Source organism: Mytilus trossulus, chromosome 11 (genome assembly GCF_036588685.1).
Source record: "Mytilus trossulus isolate FHL-02 chromosome 11, PNRI_Mtr1.1.1.hap1, whole genome shotgun sequence".
Taxonomy (NCBI): Eukaryota; Metazoa; Mollusca; class Bivalvia; order Mytilida; family Mytilidae; genus Mytilus; species Mytilus trossulus.
The window spans coordinates 6,787,424-6,807,548 of NC_086383.1; the positions used below are offsets into that span (position 1 = coordinate 6,787,424).

Sequence of the window (20,125 nt, forward strand, 5' to 3'; positions counted from 1 at the left end):
TCAACCAGCTTGTTTCATCTTGTTTGATTTTTCTTCTTCTTTCAGCCCTTAGTTGCAGTGATAGGTATAATGGTTTAATTGGACAACCTCTTTCAATAGTGTATTATGCAATAAATATAAGTTATTATATTAGTATATTTGATTTTGCATTTATATACTTTTGATGATTACAATACAAAGTTTGAAAGTCTAAGCCGAATATCTATGTACGAATCTATTTCTCTAATGGTTATCACGTGTATTGCCATTTTGATAATAATAAAAAACTAGTATGTCTTCCTCATTGAAATTTATACATAAAGCAAAGGTAAATATTAATTAATTTTGTTAATTAAGGATGTACTTAGGTGAAGTTGGGTGAAAATTAATAAATCAAGAATTTAAAATTGATACTATAAGCTAGTGCAGCATTCTTTCAGGATAAAAAATAAGCTAAAAATATTGATAGGTCATGGACCTCTTTTTGAAATATAATATGACTTGGATTTTACCTTAGTTTTTGATTGGTATCATTTGGGTCCCAAAACAAAAGAAAGAAATTAAGAATCTTCTAAAATGTTGGTAAATGACCTTTAATGAGCTATTATGTCTTATATGAAAAAAAATGAATGGGTGTTATGGGGCAAAATATTGTACCTTTGTTTGTATCGGAAAAAGCCAAGAAAACCGAAAATTTTACACGAAATCCAAAAACTCACCTAAGAACATCCTTAAGTCTTTTTAGAGATGACATTTGTGTGGAATCGGACTAGATATCATTTTTGATTTATTTTAAAAGACATAAATATTAGAATAAACGTATGTAACAGATACAACTGCACTTGACACCAAACAAGTCATTAGATTTGAAAAACCTTATTATGACAAACACAGATTTATTTGGCAATAATGACCAAACAAAAATAGGGAGCAAATCAACAGGGAACTTTCTTATAGGAAGATCTAAATAGTACAAATTAATAAGTTTCTGTAATCACGAGTATTCAACCCTGACATGTTTGGTTCATATCCCATACAAGCCAGGTCCGTTTGGGTTCTTTCTTCATTTACTAAGATACTTAGTTTCCAGCAGGCTGTCAATGACTTTCTACCAGTACATTGATACCTACAATAATCGTACTAAACTAGTGTCAATCACGAAAATCATACCAAAAATAGGCATATAAATATTCAAAACAGCTTATTTAAATTCAAATCAGAAAACGAAACAATCGATATATATTTAGTGTGACTTATTTTGTTCTCATAGTTGTTATCATAATGCATAGTACATGTTGTATGTCTGAGTGAGTTGGCACGTCAACGATTAACCGAATGCCATACTTTTTGCCGATTACGTGATATCATATAAAAACATGGTCTGATTTATAATTCAATATTTATACAGAAATAAACGTATACAGACTTTTCAACATTGGTTTTGTTCATGTGTGTCCACCTTACAATATAGAAAACGCAATATATATGTTAACACAAAAATTAACACTAAAATACCAATTTGCCTATTGTTTGGTATTAAAGAGGACAGCACTTTACCTTGTACAAATGCGGAAATTATTATTTTTATTAAGTTCTCTGTATGAAACTGATGAAGAGGCAGATTATATATATTTATATTGGTTTCTATTGTTAATAAAACATATAGTGTTCTATTCAACCGTTAATATGCGTCAGACAGATGTTTAAGTATAATTTGCATCAACTAATTGAGGGGAAAAACGTACATCCATTAGACCTTTTCAACATTGTTCTGCAACAGAAAGACGATACAATATAATTTGAATCAGTTAATTAAAGACATTACCGTACAGCCACGTGTTTTTATTGTTGCGAAAATCTCGAACTTTGCGTCTTCCGTTGACCGGTTTCTTATATGACAACTCAGCACTTTAATATAGATATAGTCGAGCAGTATCTCTAATATAAGTAAAACTTTACGAGTTGCCATGTAAAGTACACGATGACGAAAGGAACTAGTTATATTCAGGATTTTATTAATGACTTCTTTAATGAAATTAAGGTAAGATAATGTCTTAATGGATGTTTTATGTTTATCAATATAAATAAACGTTTGATACAGGTATTGAAATAAGTAGATATTAGTTTTATGTATAGCTAAATTTTCGCATGTATAATACAGTGCCATGATAAAGAATAAAATAAGGCAATTATAAAAAATAGCATTTCATGAACAAAAAGAGATTACAATAATTATCAACTCAAAGTAATTTCTATGGAAAAGGAAATAAAGAAATTGAATGTGTTAAAGAATCATATTATATTCATTTAACTAGTTAAAAGTTAATACCTGTACGACATATTCTTTGATGTGTTTAATTTTATCTTGTTCCGAGTTTTGACATCCAGAATGAAATATTGTAGTTTGTATGCCATTAACTGTTTTGAAAAGGACAACATATATTTATATTTCCATCTTACTTCATTACATCACGTTTAAAGGGTCTCTTTAATATTGCATTTGATGAAATGATAGATATTGAATTACACCCTTAAAAATTATTCGGCTATGGTGAATATTATCCATTGACGGTTTGATTCATACAAGAAACAGTGTTTTCAAATTGAAGCGTTGCTTCGTGCCATTGTGTGCATCCTCGACACTAACACCTCGACACTAACAACCGACTCTCAACATAGTACAAGCCCACTATAAAAACACTCATTAACTTTCATTATAATATGGCATAAAAGAAAAGAAAAAGAAAAAAAAAGAAAAGACAACAGAGTAATTAAAATTATACAAGAACACAACTTCTAATTTACTTTCAAGTTGATGTGGGTTTGTTTTATAATACAAATAGTTATCAATGGATTAGGAATTATCAGTCGAGACTCATTTAACAGACACACTTTTTGATAAAACCAATGTACAACAGACGACTCAAACAGTAAATACTACTGTTGAGAATAATAAAGTGTAACTCAAATATCACTATATCTCATTATTAAACATATGTTCAGTGTGAATGTTAACTTTGCCGAACATGACACATAACACGATTTCTTTAATTTAACCCATGTGAGACACGTGGAATATTGGAACTCACAAATGTGCAATACAAACAGGTTTTTTTAGTCATGACTTAAACATGCCACGTATATAATATCCGTTATTAATACAAGATTTATACGTACCGGTACCTTATTTGTTTTCTATTATAGTAGTGGCATCAATTGTATGTGATGACAATCGTGTAAGCTAATAATAGATGGTTGATATAGAAGACCTTTTCAAATTGATTGATATGTGTTACTATTACAAAAAATACTAATCGGTCAGTTTCTTATTATCGAGGTAGACTCTTTTAAAGATATTAAATAGAGAAATACAAAAAATGCGTAGCTGAGACATTTTAACCTTTTAATTAAGTTCATATTACATTCATTAATATTCAATTAATGATGAATCTCAGCGAACGTGTTCACTGTTAATGTTGGAAAGCAGAATGCAATCTACTAAATGAATAACAAATTGTAGCTTGCTGATTACATTTGTTTTGAGACTATTCATAAATCTGACAGTTTACAAAGGTTAATCCGTGACCAGATGAAACAGTGAAAAGAGCTTTGATGCAATTGATCGTATAACGTATTTTATACCTCAAGTACAGTACATTTAGATTAATTTCAAGAATCATTTGATGATTTTAAATCGATAAGAAGAAAGACTAAAATCAAGGCACACCTGCTATATTTTCCCCAAAAAAAACACTTAATGAGAACTTAACTTATAAAAAAACAATCTCTATTGGTATCAATTGCAGTCTTACAGTTAACAAATGGTTTTCTATGGAAATTATCAAAGGTTATGCATAAACGGATAAACTATTGTAAAAGCCTTTATATTTATGTTATCAATCGTGTGTATATTTCAAAACTGCTTTCCGCATTGAATATACATGAAGTCAACATTCAGATTCAAACAGTTAACATTTTTCCATAAAGTGGCATATATTGAGAATTGGTCAGCGACACAATCATCTCAAGCTCGCCATTTACAAAACAAAAGGTATTTTGCAACCCTGTTAATTATACATCAGATTTGATAAAAATTATCTAATTGAAAATCAAATTGGGAATGTTTCAAATTGACAACCACTGGACCAAAGACGATTTAACAACCGGAGGCCACCAATGGCTCTAAAACACAGCGCAAAAGTCCCGTACTCTGAAGTGTGCTTCAGCTGACTGCTTGGCACTAAAATATACTAGTTATAATTATTATAATTATTATCTAAATACTAGGCTATTGTAATATATATTGTTAAATACAAACTCCTATAGAGAAATGATGTTTTATGTTTTTGTGCTAAATTGATTGGTGTCGGATTGCTGTCACATTGCAGTATATATATAGCATCTCCTATATTTCAATTCCTATAATTGAATCGGAAAATACTAACTATAATTTTCTTATTATATATCTACATACTTCTATTAAAGTAGCACAGGATGAATAATCAATTTAACAGCAAATAATAACTTTTGTAATGGAACGTTTGAACCCTATCAATAATTGTTTATCTTGTTCGTACATATATAATTAATAATAAATGTGTAACTGCGTTCTCAAATTCAACAAAACAGTAGGATTATATGTCGTTGAGTACAAAAGATGTTAGACTAAACATTTAATTTTATTTTCTACGTCATATTCAAATATTAAGGAAATTACAAGGGATACACTATGTTACAGGGAGGACATATGCAAGTTTCGTACCTATTGAACCCATACGGTGCATTTACAAAATGCACATTGAACGTCTAACTATATACGAGTTTGTAGGTTTTTGATGTATGCCAATTAAAGTAATAACATAAAATCAGCCAAAAGCAGCTTTATTTTTTTCTCAAAAAGACCTTCGTATTTCGAATTCAAATATACGTTTCACTTTTAAACTTTTGGGTGCTCATGATGACTCATGACGTATGGTGTCCTTATTTAAATACTTCTTTGACAAAGAACAAACATGACTTCAAATATAAAAAAGAAGATGTGGTATGATTCCCAATGAGACAACTATCCACAAAATACCAAAATGACACACACATTAGCAATTATAGGTCACCGTACGGCCTTCAACAATGAGCAAAGCCCTTACCGCATATAGTAGCTATAAAAGGCCCCGATAAGACAATGTAAAACAATTCAAGCGAGAAAACTAACGGCCTTATTTATGTAAAAAAATGAACGAAGAACTAATATGTAACACTTAAACAAACGACAACCACTGAATTACAGGCTCCTGACTTGGGACAGGCACAAACATAAATAATGTGGCGGGGTTAAACATGTTAGCGGGATTTCAACCCTCCCACTAACCTGGGACAGTGGTATAAGTATACTATACATTTTGTGAACACATGAACTATCATGAATATGGCCAGTAACTGGTTACAAAAAAATAACGTTTCGAAAAACAATATAATAATTTCCTAAAGTACTAAAAGATCTTTGAGTGCCTAAAGTTGTGTGTGAGATAAAATATTAAAAAAATTCTTAAACAATAGTATGATAGTTGCAAATAAGACAAAATACTACACTAGATATATGTTGGCCTGCTAATAGCAATTCATAAGTGTAACAAAACAAATGCAACATCTAAAGCTGGACCTCCTTCCGTTCAAAGAGTAGCTCACATCCCTAATGTTTTTCGTGTAGTTCATGTTTCTTCGTCTTTCTATGAGTTTTCTGTTTCATAAAAAGACTATTGTTCGTCCATTGATCGATTATGCAGGTTTTTCCATTCAAATGTAAGCTTGTTTTCGAATAGGATCCAATACAGAGTTTGTTTTAGCTTCTTCTTTACACAATGTTTTCTCATTTTGATTGCACGGGTTATATTTGATAGAAATAAAGTGTCATGGCTCAACCTATTGTGATAGCTGTTAAGTTGAAAGAAATCAAATTTATACAACTTTTAATTCGCCTTGTATGTATCTCTTGTTGACATTTGATGTAATTTTTGCAGGTAATGAATAAGTAAAATCGATTGACCAGCACCTATCACGATGAAATATATAAGTACAGCTCACAGCCATTCTTTGTAATTATTTGTATGGATTAGTAAAATGAATTAGGCCTATAACATCACTACGTATTTAATGACATAATAAAAAGATGCATTTCATAGATTTACGATTTGTTCTCACTTATTTTCGTACCATAAAACATGACCTGTGAGAATACTCGTGGGCAGAGATATTATATACTCTTGTCAGGCCATTATTAACAAAACACATCTTCTTTTCTATAAACAGCAAAGACTACGCAGGTGTATGATGATATATGCGAGACATTGTTTCCAAACGCATATAAATCAGCATGATTTTGTTAGCATGGTGTAAGAGTGCGAAACAATTGACATGATGACATGCATTTGTAATATTTTGTTGTAACATAGCATCGTACCATTCGTTTAGATTTTTAAATAGTTGATTATGAATACATGTTTTGTCAGTTATGTTACCTTTGAAAATGTTAACCATTTTGAATCAGAATTTGTCGTTTTTTATTTGACATTTGAACAAAAATAGCATCAGATTGATTATGATGAATTTATTATTCATGTGAATAAAATTCCCAAAATTTTTTTGATACGTCATTTCGACTATGAATAGTTTTTACACTACATCTTTGCATTTTTTATATAAAACGTGTGCTTTAGAATTTTAAAGACTATAGATATTGTGCATTATGTATTGCACTTTGAATTAATAACTGGATATTTCCTAATTGAGACAATACTTTAGAAGATTTGTCTTTTTTCTCATTAATTAGACAATATGTCACATGATACTACAACGTGCAGTAGCAATTATTGTCATATCTCAGATTCATAAAACCAGTCTATGCAATTCCAATATAAATGGTATTATTGAATATCAATTCCCTGTCTATAAGCTGATTATGATTAATCAATTTTTTGTGACATTTGAGCAATTTAATATTTCTATTAACTTGTATTATCATGCGGAAAGATTATTTAGACTTTTGAGATCGTTCAATTATAATTCTCGTACTGTTAAGGGTTCAAATTCTGATCAAGCATATATTTCTCAGAATTGTTATAACAAATGAACACTGTTTTGATAAAACATTGAATAAAATAACGCTTATAGTTATAATAAGAAAAAAAAGTTTGTAAATGCAAGCCAAAAAGAAAATCTCAAAAGTATAGCAGGAAAGCTGATTGAAGCTAGGGAAGACGTGTCATGGTGTAAATCAAAAAGTCGTATAATTGTCTATTATCAAATAGCTATAAGAGACTAAAAACAGGTACAGGTTACTTCTGTAGATCACTGCAGTATTGAACAACAAACAACATCTATAGGGAAACGATAACAAGTAAAATCACAAAAATACTGAACTCCGAAAACAAATTTTGAAAAAGAAAAGTTCTTAATCAATTAACAAAATCAAATCTTCAAACAAATCAAACGAATGAATGGCAAGTGTCATATTTCTGACTTGGTTAAGGCATCATCTGCAAAATTATTTAACGCGACCAGAATGAATTGTCAAGATATATATCCTTATGCATATTTAGGTCTTTTAATACCTTAAAAAGATATGTTCTATCTGAGATCTGAGTATTTATCAAATATTTGTAATTGAAATAGACAAACTTTGACAGTTGCAAAACAAACCCAAAGAGATGACTAGAGTACAGAACAATGCTAATTCCGGAAATAGTTGTTGTTAACACAAATCATGCACAAAAACTTATCGAGCATAAAATACAGAATTCGTTAATAGCATGCTAAATATTATTTCTGGATGAGATACATTTATCTGCACGCGTCTTTAATAATAAAATTGTGTTTTACTGTGTGCTTGTTTCCGCTCACTGCTATTTTTTTCAGTGATCAAGATGGTCATGGGGAGGGACATACAAATACAGTTCTTATAGTCTTTTGAAACAATCTGCACTGGATCATGTGACCTTTTATGCATGCCCTATATACTTATATATATGATATACATTATATAGAATGATGACATTTTTGTTTAGTATTTTTGTATTTTATCTGTCATTTATGTACAACGCCATTGAGTACATATTGTATATGTAGAAATAGGCGTTTAATTAAGTTTTCATGTTTCATGTTTTTTTCATGTTTCATGACATTTAAAAAAAAATATTGATTTGAATCGGTGAATTTTTGACAAAATGCAGACAAAACTATTGTTAAAAACATACAAACGGTCAAGCAACCAGTATTTATCAGTTTTATCTTAATTAAAAAGACAATATAAAATGAAACGAAATAGTCCGAAAACACCACACAGTAGACCGAATATTAGTCAACACAGAAATAACCATGAAAGAGCGTTAGTTGAAATAATTAAGCAGGAGGTTAAAGTAAAGGAAGGCCTTTGAATAATTTGTGATAATGCTTGTTCATAGTTTAATCACAAATACAAGACATGTGTATATTAAGGTTTTACCTGTTGAAGTTATGTTCGGTCGTGTATTATTTATTTAGGACATCTAATTCAGTCTGTTTTATTCATATGATAATGTTAAAACTATTCCAGGTGCAGTTCTACTTTAATCATAACTTCAAGAGCCAACAAATATATTGTTAAGCAATGCTTTATTGACATTTCTATATATCACTCTCCTAGAAACACCTTTTTATGTAAAAATTCACCACGATTTGAACATACTAAGATCAAACGAAAAGCCAATTATGAAATATATGTAAGCAACACGTGTTAATTATAAGATTTTTTTAATAAACTCTTATTAGAAAAAACAGCATATCAAATGTGCAAAACCATATTTAAATATTAAGAATCGGCCAATGAAATATCAAGCCTTTCACGTGTTTTAGAAATTTATGTTTTCCCTCAAAAAAATGATTGAGCAATTTAAAAAAAAATATCAGGCAACGTATTTGCTATTTGTAAAGAACAAAAATAATTATAGATTATTATCACATATTTAATACATGTAATCTGGAACCTTTTGATATACAAAGACATTGTAAGTTTTACCCAATGAAACTTTGAAGTAAATAATTTGTATGCATCATTCAATTAAACAGAGGTGGATTTATGCGGAGGCAGATGATATATAGTCATATTGATTAGCTTTTTTCTTTATAAGAGATGTGAAGCGTCTTGTCGATCATTGATCTGAGTACTACATATGTTTTAACAGTATTGGCCATTAACTAATTGAAATCATAGTTTTCTATCAAAGTTACAGAGCCTTTGGATTTACATTTTGAATAATTTATAACATTTATCTAATGTTGTTTTCTGAAATTGTATTCCATGGTAAATAAGTTTCTAATTTGTGATAAAAAAAAAAATTAAGAAAACTAATTGAACTTTGAAATATCTGCGCTATATCCTTCGATGGACATAAATGTGTAAATATATGGAATATTTTATATCAACAGTCCTATTATGGAACTAAGCAATATATTAGAAAATGATATATTCGTCTTTTTTACTAATACCAGTAAATAAGTCAAGTTGTGTTACAACTATTCGTAACTCTTGAAAAATAATTCGAAACAAAAGATGGATGTCGGAGAAACTTATATTCGTGATTTTCTAAACGACTTCATACAAGATATAAAGGTAAGGAGTTGTTTAGATAATATTTACTATCTTATATGTGATAGTTTGTTACAAGAACAAGTTAGGAGATAACTGTATTGTATTCTAAGCTTGGCCTTCGTAAAACGTAGATTTTACTGTCGGAAATTGAGTTTACCTAGCAATGCGGAGCGGAGATAGGTAAAGGGATATTTGCGATCGTAAAATCAAGTTTTACGAAGGCCAAGCTAAATATAGTTATCTCTATTCTAATGCCACATATCAAAACAAATGTCATTTAATAAATAGTTTGGTAAAAAATGGCATAAATGAAAAAGTCCGCGACACTGTTGCATCGTCTTTAGCATCTAAACACTGTGACGTCATATGTATACTCTGGATGTTGAACATGAATACTTAACGTGTTTTTACTTCTCGTACACTTCAGAATGGTTTAAATATGGACAAACATAAGATTTTGAAGCTTAAAATGTGATTATCTTGTTGAATTTTTTGAGAAATAACATACCCAAAAAACATTCAAATTCAAAATGGTGGCTTTCTCATTTACGGAACGGTAGAACGTGGAATCTAACTCCTCAAAATATTTGTCAACGTCCAATGAAAATTATTGTTACAAACTAAATGCATTAAAATGTATAATTATGTGTTTTCAAAAGAATCAAAATGTCTAATGGGTTTTTCACTAGAACACATGTGACAGTATACTTTTCAAAAGAATTGTTATTGTATAATTTATAGAAATTACGAAATAAATTGATTTCATTCTGTGAGCAAAATTATATTATCAAATTGAAGAAGACATTACCAGTATTATAAAAACACACAAAATATGATTATTTTAATTACATTCATTTGTGTATTCCTTTTTTTAAATTTGACACATCGAGTTTGGCATTTAAAATTGAGAATTCAATAAAATTGAGAATGGAAATGGGGAATGTGTCAAAGAGACAACAATCCGACCATAGAGCAGACAGCAGCAGAAGGTCACCATCAGGTCTTCAATGCAGCGAGAAATTCCCGCATCCGGAGGCGTCCTTCAGCTGGCCCCTAAACAAATATATATACTAGTCAGAATATTTGATGAATGCATTTTGATATATCGTGATATCAATGTGATATACGCGAATCTGCAAACGATTATTGTCAGTTTTTTGCAGTTATATTTCTCATTGATATATATGTGTTCAATTAAACTGTTATATTTATATACTAATATAACAACAACTGTTCAGTTCTTGCGCTGAAAGCAAAACATTAAAACACGATGTTCGTGTTCTTTGTGTTATATTGCAATTTTGAAGTATTTATCATAGTTCCGTTAGGTATAGTAAAGACAGAAATAATGTTCATGAAGTTCATGTTATGTTATTTAAGTGTCAATTGTAAAATACCAGATATTTAAATATATCTGTTTTTTTTCCTTCAAATTGTAGTACTTGTTTATCTTGTTTACGAATCTGAAAAAAGAAAAGCTAGAAAACACCGAGTTATCAAACACATATTCTTTTTTTGCAAAAAAAGTGACAAATTACGTCACCTAATTTCGAAGATAAGAATTAAGTTTTCAAATATCATCAAAGGCATTAAACATTTTTAGCCGACCATGTTTAAGTTTTAAATCAAAAATTCATTTAATTATATGTTCCTTTTTTGGAGATTTTTTGTCCAAATAACATGAATAACAAAAACAAATCTTTTTTGCCTTTTATCAAAAGTTTAGATACGAAAATAAAACTCTGTAAAAATTAGACCAATTGGGCAATTATACTCTTGGAAGAGTGTTTTCGAAATCATTGTTTATACAACCTACAAAGCCCTGTATCGCTTATTTCATTGTTGTATATGTCATTAAGGATGTACTCGTTAAATTCAGTGCGCAGTGTGGTTAATTAGATGGAAAATTAACCGTATGATACACGATCAGTGATATTTTACAAAAAAAAGATCATCATGAAAGTATAAAACAAACATCTTATGAACATCATGGAACATCTTTGCTGAAACACTGGATTATGAAAATCATCATCTGTATAAAAAACACTTTCAGTGTTATGTACGATATCAATAGGTTACTTACTTGGAGCATGCTTTTCAGTATATGCCCGCAATCTTCCTACGGTTTGAGTGTACTTATGTTTAATTGTTTTATCTAAGAAACATGTTCAGTTTACTTTGATTTCTGAATATTATGTAGTATATTTAAGAGCGATTATCGATGTAAACGTTGCAGCAAATATTGGATGAGTTAGTGCCTACGCAAGACATAAAACTTTTATATCGTGGTTGTTGATTTTGCACCACGACTACGATAATTGTGTATTTAAACAGTTAAGGACGTATATGCATACGTGGTCGTACATCATCTTTATTATGAAATCAGCCTTTCCGTATAGTTTAATTTAAGATAAGCGCAATGGTATGACGTCGGCTTGACAATTTCAATGTTTTTTTAAACCCTAATTATTTTCTTCTTAAAATTTGTAAGAGAGATATAAAAAAGAATATCAACAGATTTTTGTCGGTTTGATAATTATTACGTTTCTTGATTTGAGTCCAGTGCGCATGTTTTTGAAATAAGTGGCAGTTTATGGTTGTATTCATTCATTTAATATAATAAAACTGGCATTCGCTACTACTTTAATCCATTATTGAGACTTAACTTCGAATCAAATGCACATTTTGACACTGATCTCTACTTAATTAGGTAATACAGTTACATAACATAGCCAGTCTTATTGCAACATATGAGTTGAAATTAATAATTACTTCAGTTTTTAATTTAGAACACATGCGATTTGTATAACAATTACATTTTCTAATCAATCAGTGTGCGGATCGATCAGATAGATTAATTTGGCAATGTTTCTTTTTATGTGATCACAACATACAATTTTGATAAACAGTTAAGAATAGTATTGAAAAAAAGAATACTTATGAAAAAAAAAAAACAAAAAAAAAAAAAAATATTTTGTTTTTTTTAATCAAAGGAAATGATAATACAGTTACTGACATTTACGATGACTTGAATCAGGTCGGGTTTTTGTTTTGATTATGGTTATATCATTACCAATATCATGGTAATTTTAGATATGTATAATGCTTTCAATAATACCCAGATGGAAAATAGAATATTTTGGGATACCATATATGTTGTAATCATTATCAAAACAAGAACATTGTATGTCATTTCTACACTTAATTGTAGAACAGAGTTCGTATCCGTTGTTAATTTTATGTTAACCAACATCTCCCTAGTATTACATAATATGCACGTTTATTTTCGAATCAAAACGACATGACTCCTATGTTTTTTTCTGAATCTACAAAAGGTCACTTTACATAGAATTTCACTGCACATTGTATTTAAAGTAAAATGCCCTTTTATATTGATGAATCTACCTTTAAAATAACAAATGCCTTTCTTTGCTGCGTTTACGCTAGGTTAGCAATTTAGACATAAACTATAATTCTAATACCAATGCTTGTGGTTTTATTATCGACCACAGCATGAGAAATCTAGAGCTGTAAAACTAAATAATAGATTTAAATGATGGAACTATTATAACATTTTATTATTGAATATTATCATCAAGAACCCATGTGCTTTTTGTTATTTCTATTAGTTCATATCATCGTCGCGCTGTGTAGATTTGGTTCCGTACTTCTATGATTACTATTATTATCTGACGAAAGATCAACCAGTTTTATGTGCTTAGTTCTTTTGTTCACTTTTAAAAGAATTGTTAAACATCAACTTGGAAATATTGAACAATAAAATAACATGGATTATGTCATATGGCATGTTAACAAACAGATACTCAGGCTAACGATTTGAAAGCAATAATAAAATTAAATTGAATGGTTTATCGTTATTGGTCTATCACATTTGCTTTTTATCTTTTCTTCATTCTCTGTCATAATTCTGAAAATTCGTACTTTACGTTTTAATTGTTTAACGCCTATTATTGAAAATCGTGAGGGGACCAATAGCCGCATACATTCACGTCATTTTTTTTATTAACGTATCAGTATTAAAACGTTATAAGGAAATTGATATTTCTGATAAAAAAAAAATATCTTGATACCAGTCGTCTGTGTAATTCTATTATCTGAATTAAATCGGCGGAACATCAGTTTTTGTATCTACAAGATCTCAAGCTGTTTATAATTAACATTTGAACATATATTTTTTTATTTATTGTAATATGAATTATCATGTGCACAGATAATTTACACTTATAACGTTGTTTTTTTTTTATTAATTTGAAATTAGTGATTCCATTTCCATTCAATTAACAATAAATTATATAAAATGATGATTATGAACTTCTTATTGATATAACAATGAACAAGATACATAAAGGGATTGTGTTTAAATTTCCATTCAAGCAGTTCCAGTATAGTTTGAAAATACAAGCTAAGAAAAAAAAATTGAATTAAATTAAATTAACGCAAAACGGAGTGAAGTAGCTCTATGAACAGGTAAGATTCCTCATGCTATGCATGCATCGTTTATTACTATCAATCGATTAATCCTTCATATTGAAATCATTTATAGACACGTCTATCGCGTTAACCTATACACGGCTAAATATCTCCATCTTGTATTCTGTATGAGGTACATAAATTAACGGTTCTGTTTTGGAATACAGTTTTATTTTACTTTGATATGTTTTCTGATTGTCTGATACCTTAGCTGTATTCGGTAAAACGTTTTGGGATTTTTGGTCCTCAATGATCTTCAACTTCGTACTTTATTTGACCTATTTTACTTTCTTATTATTTGTGCGTCACTGATGAGTCTTTTGAAGACAAATCGTGCGGTTGGCGCAAATACAAAATGTCAATACTGGTATCTATGATATGTTTATCTGTTCTAAATGAGGAAAACATGAGTGGTCCTAATTATTTATTAACTTCTGTTCATCTCTTCTCTATACATCATGTACATCTTGCTCGTTTTTTTCTCTTTTCGATATCTTTTTTTGGTTTTGTAAAAAGAAAGTTAGTTAGACATATTTTTCATCAATATAATCATAAATTGTTATAATATATAACTATGTGTCATATATTTCAGATGAACCAATCTGAATATTTGTCATGTGGAAATGGATCAAATCTAACATGTGATGACCAGTGGCCCACCAATCTTAGCTCCGGACAGAGGTCAATTGGGTCTGACGTATTTACATATGTCACCCCTGTGATATTTGCTGTAGGTATAACCGGGAATACAATTTCCTTATTAGTGTTTCTTACTAAAAACATGAGGAAGTTATCTGCAAGTGTATATCTCGCAGCACTTTCGACAGCTGATCTCATGGCTTTGATATTCTATGTTCTTGTTGAGTGGATTAGAAAAGGAATACCAGTTGGTTCCGGACATGTAACAGCTCCATTTTTGGAAAGTAATGGAGTATGTCAGATCATTCTGTTCATGTCGTATTCTTTCCGTTTTCTTTCGGCTTGGCTTGTAGCATGTTTCACATTAGAAAGATATATCGGCGTTTGTCACCCGTTAAAACGGAAAGACGTTTGTAATCTACGTTCATCTAAAAGAATTGTTTTCTTAGCCGTTATTGTTTCTTTTGTGATAGCTTCATTCCGACCATGGCTTAGCGAAGTGCTTTATGTAGGGCCAAATAATGTTCCATCGTGTACAAGACGACCAGAACACACAAACCTGTCGTTTATTTATGACTGTATTTTTGTAGTGTGTATTACCTTTCTGCCATTCATTGTAATAACAATACTGAATACAATGATCATTCGGAAGTTAATTATTCGGAACAAAAGACACAGACAGGTGAAGATTATAACAGAGGAAAGCATAATACGATTGGAATTCACCATTATCTTAATAACTATATCGTTTTGCTTCATCGCATTTAATACGCCATATGCCATTATATGGTTTAAACATTCACTGCAAATGAGTTCGATGCGAATGGAGGATAGTGTGTTCGTTCCAACCAATCAAAACTTATTGATTTTTACTAGGACAATATTTTTCATGAACTATTGCATTAATTTTTTCCTGTATAGTATAACAGGTGCTTACTTCCGGGAAGAACTCAAAATGTTATTTACTTATAGAAGTAAAGTTTATCAAAGTTTTCACAAATGCCCTCTCCCTAATTCACCAGGAACAACTCCACAGTCGTGGGTCGCTTGAAATATTGCAAATATGGACAATGAAGTTCAAGGTTCATTATAGTTGCATCAATTAATAAAATTCATACAATAAATCTCTTCAATTATTGATCAAAAAAAAATGATTTGCTGGAAAATAAATCTTGTTATTTGACAAACAACGAAATAGGTTTTTTGCAAATACAAAATTGTTGAACTCATGTTCCTGCTAATCTTTGAACGAAAATAAATTCGTATAAGAGTTAATAAAGAATATGACCAATCTTTAATAGCAACCATACAAGAAACAGCCACGAATGTAATTAATCGTCTGGTTATGTTTTCGATACCGCATGTTTTAAACAGATTTACTCATCCAGTTTGTACTGCACACATACTTCACTGATAGTGGTTTCGGATAAAGTTTGTTAAAAACAAGATTATTGGGTATCCATTTATAACAAACAATCCACACATTCACAAACACATCTTATAGAGAAAGCAAAGAAACAGCGCCTTCATTGCAATTCTGCATCTGAAAATTATGTTTACAAACATATCAGGGCCTTTTAATCTTATCTTTTAGTCGAATTTTTATTGCATTTCTGGCAAATTATTTTACTATCAATCATACATAATTTACAAACAGTCAGGAATATGACAGTTATTATCCTTTCTTTTATTTGTTTCATATCTATATTTTGTATTTGTAATGGACTTTTCGTTTAGAAATTTCCGTGAAGTTCGAAATTTTTCTTCTTTTAATATTGAAAAGACTTACAAGAACAAGTATTAAGGTGGTACCCAACACTTTCACTAAAATTAATTTGGCTCGTTTAATTTTCATAAAACCCTTAAACAAAAATATAAAAATTTCAAAAATTTTGAACCAATCTTTTTGTCAGAAAAATTACACTGGTTATAGCAGTTTCACAAACACCATTTTTGATCATCGAGAAGCTTAATATTCCTTTAACAACACAACGTAATTAAAACGTTTAGCTGACTTTACAGAGTTATCTCCCTGTAGTGTTAGGTACCACCTTAAGTGCCATTAGTTTAAAACACTTGTCAACTATGTCTTATGCTAAGAATTGTCTATATATGTATATCAAAAAATTAAAAACATTTATTAACAGTACAGCTAAGCTAATATTAGTTTTTGTATTTCAGCAGCAAAATCTATATGAGAAAAGTTGATCTGATAAGATAGATAAGACATTATACAAATTTGACCTCTTTCCACAGAACTTCAAACAAAGTTCAGCCAATATAGGCAATCATACGGCCTTCCACCTCCATTTGTATTACAATCGGATGAATAACACTGTAATGATCACACGACGACATATAAAATTGTTTAGCATTTATTGTATGTCATGTTTCTAATAAATATACTGACTTTTTCATACAAAGGAGTAGGTCCGGTATATATGTTATTTATTGTCATTAAATACAAATTACATTTCAATATTAAGAATGAACACAAATGCGGCCACTTTCATTTTTGACGAAAATTGTCTCAAATTTAAATGAAATGCTTAAATTGTGGAGATTTCAGTAATTTAGCATGACTCAATGATGCTAGATCCCGATATATGTGCATTGCATTGTCAAACACAGCCCATATTTTTGTAGCAGAAGCATTCTACTTTCCAATAAAAAACTAAAAGTTAACACTTTAACAATTTTGTAAAACTGCTATATTTTGGGGTCAAAAATGGGTCTTACTGGACCTACTCCTTTGGACTGATACATTTATTTGCTTTACTTAAACGCGTCACTGATGAGTCTTTTGTGAACGATAAGTACGTGTAGTACAACATATTAAACCTGGTAACTTTAACATGTTTGATAGTCTATTGATTCATCTTTTTCTGTAATATAAATTTATTCAAAATTTAAAATCAATTGTATGGCTATGAAAGTTAATTGACCGGGATGAAAATTAAGAAGGACGTTTTCTTGAACATGTAGCGAACATAGCAATGGATCATAAAGTTGACACGTGACGGATATACATAATATACTATTCATTACTATAAATCACTGTACCATGTCTTAATGATGCCGACAATATAGACATCAACCAAAGCAAATATCAAACTAGTCCAGAAACGTGGAAAGTGCCTTATAAGTCTATAATACTGTAAAGCTGTAATAAAATCAAGCAAAATATTTTAGATCCTGTCATGTTTCTTATAAAGCTACTGTGTTGTTCATACAAATTAGGATTGATACATTTGATGTTTAGCTTTATCTAAATGCGTCATTGATGAGTCTTTTGTGGATGAAAAACGCGTCTCTGTAGTACACAATGATAAACCTGATATTTACTTGATCTATAATATGTGTATTTATATCTTCTACTGATTCATCTATTGACTCGTTTGTTTATTGGAAATATGAAATACATAAGCCGTATGCTTGTTTATTGACTGGGATGTAAATTAATAAGGAAGTTGTCTTCGCGTATAAACATGATAAAAAACACAGAAATGTATCAAAATATAAAAAGAGTCTAACGCAGGAATTTAAAACTGACTGCCGAAGAATATGCTGATATGACATGTCCATTGATTCCAGGTTGACAGTTTATTTGAGAAGTTATGATGAAACCCTCTAGTGTACGAACTAAATTCATTTATTTGCGTGGATAGAGGGAAACTTATATGTTCTACATGTAGTAATTTTAAATTTGTGGTTTCGTCGAGGTCAGCATACAAGCCTATATAATATTTGTCATTCGTTTAACATTTAACTTCGTGGTTTACCTGTACCAACAAAACCCACAAATATTGATATCCAACGAATAATAATGAATTCATAGTACTATAGACTGTAATTGGCATTTCTAGCACTCACCTGATGTATTCCCATTGCATGTTAGTCCCTATTGATATCAATTCTCTATACATTGCAGGATCCCATTGGAGTTCACCTTCACCTAGAACGCTTCGGCTTCGTTTCTTAAAGTCATGGGGCCAATTGGCATCTTCAACACAGTGGTTATTGAATTGAAACATTATCTGTTATATCCATCTTACGTGGCTCTTTACTTAAACATACTGTCATTGTGGTGTGGTGCCGTGGTAATGGGTTGTAATATTGTCTTTCATGTTTTTTAACGTGCTTTGTTTATATGACTTTCTTGTTTTCTTTGTTGTCACATTTGTTTCTTTTATAGTGATTAGATTATAACACAATGTTGATTCCTTCAGCCCTCGGTTTGACATTTATACCTTGAATGTCCGCTGTGTTCTTCTCACGTAGTTGTCAATTTATAGAAGCTTACTAATTAAATTTTGTCAAGCAATAACATAGAAGTGTTATATTTTATTGAGCTATATATATTAAACAAAAAAGAGTTTAAAACTATAGTTTAAGAAACAAAATGGTGATGATTGGCGATGAAACAACATTTCAATACAGTCCAAATCATGTGGATGTAAGCAAGTTTAGATAACCTGATTGCTTTCAACAATGAGTAGAGCCCATACAGCATAGTCCGATATGAATATTCGGTGATGTAAAAAGTAAAAAATAAATAAAAAAGCAAACTCCAAGGAAAATTAAAAACGGCCGAATTAAATGGCAAAATCAAAAACTAAAAACATCATCGACATAGCATTACAGCTGTCATATTCATGACTAGGCATTTTCATAATACGGATGTTGGTGTATGTCTATGCAATTCTACTATCTGAATTAAATCGATGGAATATCACTTATATGACAGTCACATACAATTCTATAAATTGACAACTACGTGAGAAGAACACAGCGGACATTCAAGGTATAAATGTCAAACACTCATCTTCTCAACTGCGAAAGAAGTATGTTAAAAATATATCACATTTGACTTATAGCAAACTTGCAATTATATTCTCTCCCTATCCAGCACTTCTATAATAACCATCTATAAAGTGATACCATCCGCAAATCGTATTAGTTCATGGAATATGAATGACAGGAAAGAGGAGATGATTTCAATGATAAAGTGTTGGTTGACCTTTCGTGAAATACTTTATTAAACACATTCGCCGTTGGGATTTTTCAGACAAAAAAGAAAATGCAAATTTTATAGATAAATATTAGTACTTCTTATCGATATTCTTTTACTGGCTTGCGGAAATATCTCTCAGGTGTGTCTTCATTTTATCGTGTAAATTAAAGCTTCCACAGTTCGATGTCGTTTATGTGCGAAGAGTGTAATTTTTCTATCACTTCAAAAATATCTTAGAAACTTTATATTTTTGAAACGAGTAAGCACTCAATTGGCATGGACTATAATATGTCATTCATTTTCAACTGACCCTGTCATACGTACGTTGTCATTTAGAGATTGTCTGCTACCTAAATTCATTTCTTCATAATCGATTTTTTTGA

At 30.3% G+C, this 20,125-nt stretch overlaps 1 protein-coding gene across 1 annotated transcript; it reads left to right on the forward strand.

Moving 5' to 3' along the window:
- The first annotated feature begins 1,960 nt into the window (after positions 1-1,960).
- On the forward strand, positions 1,961-15,779 carry LOC134689669 (FMRFamide receptor-like). The gene is made up of 2 exons (XM_063549633.1): positions 1,961-2,020; positions 14,682-15,779. Exons 1-2 carry the CDS (start codon positions 1,961-1,963, stop codon positions 15,777-15,779), a joined length of 1,158 nt encoding a protein of 385 aa, XP_063405703.1.
- Positions 15,780-20,125: the final 4,346 nt, after the last annotated feature.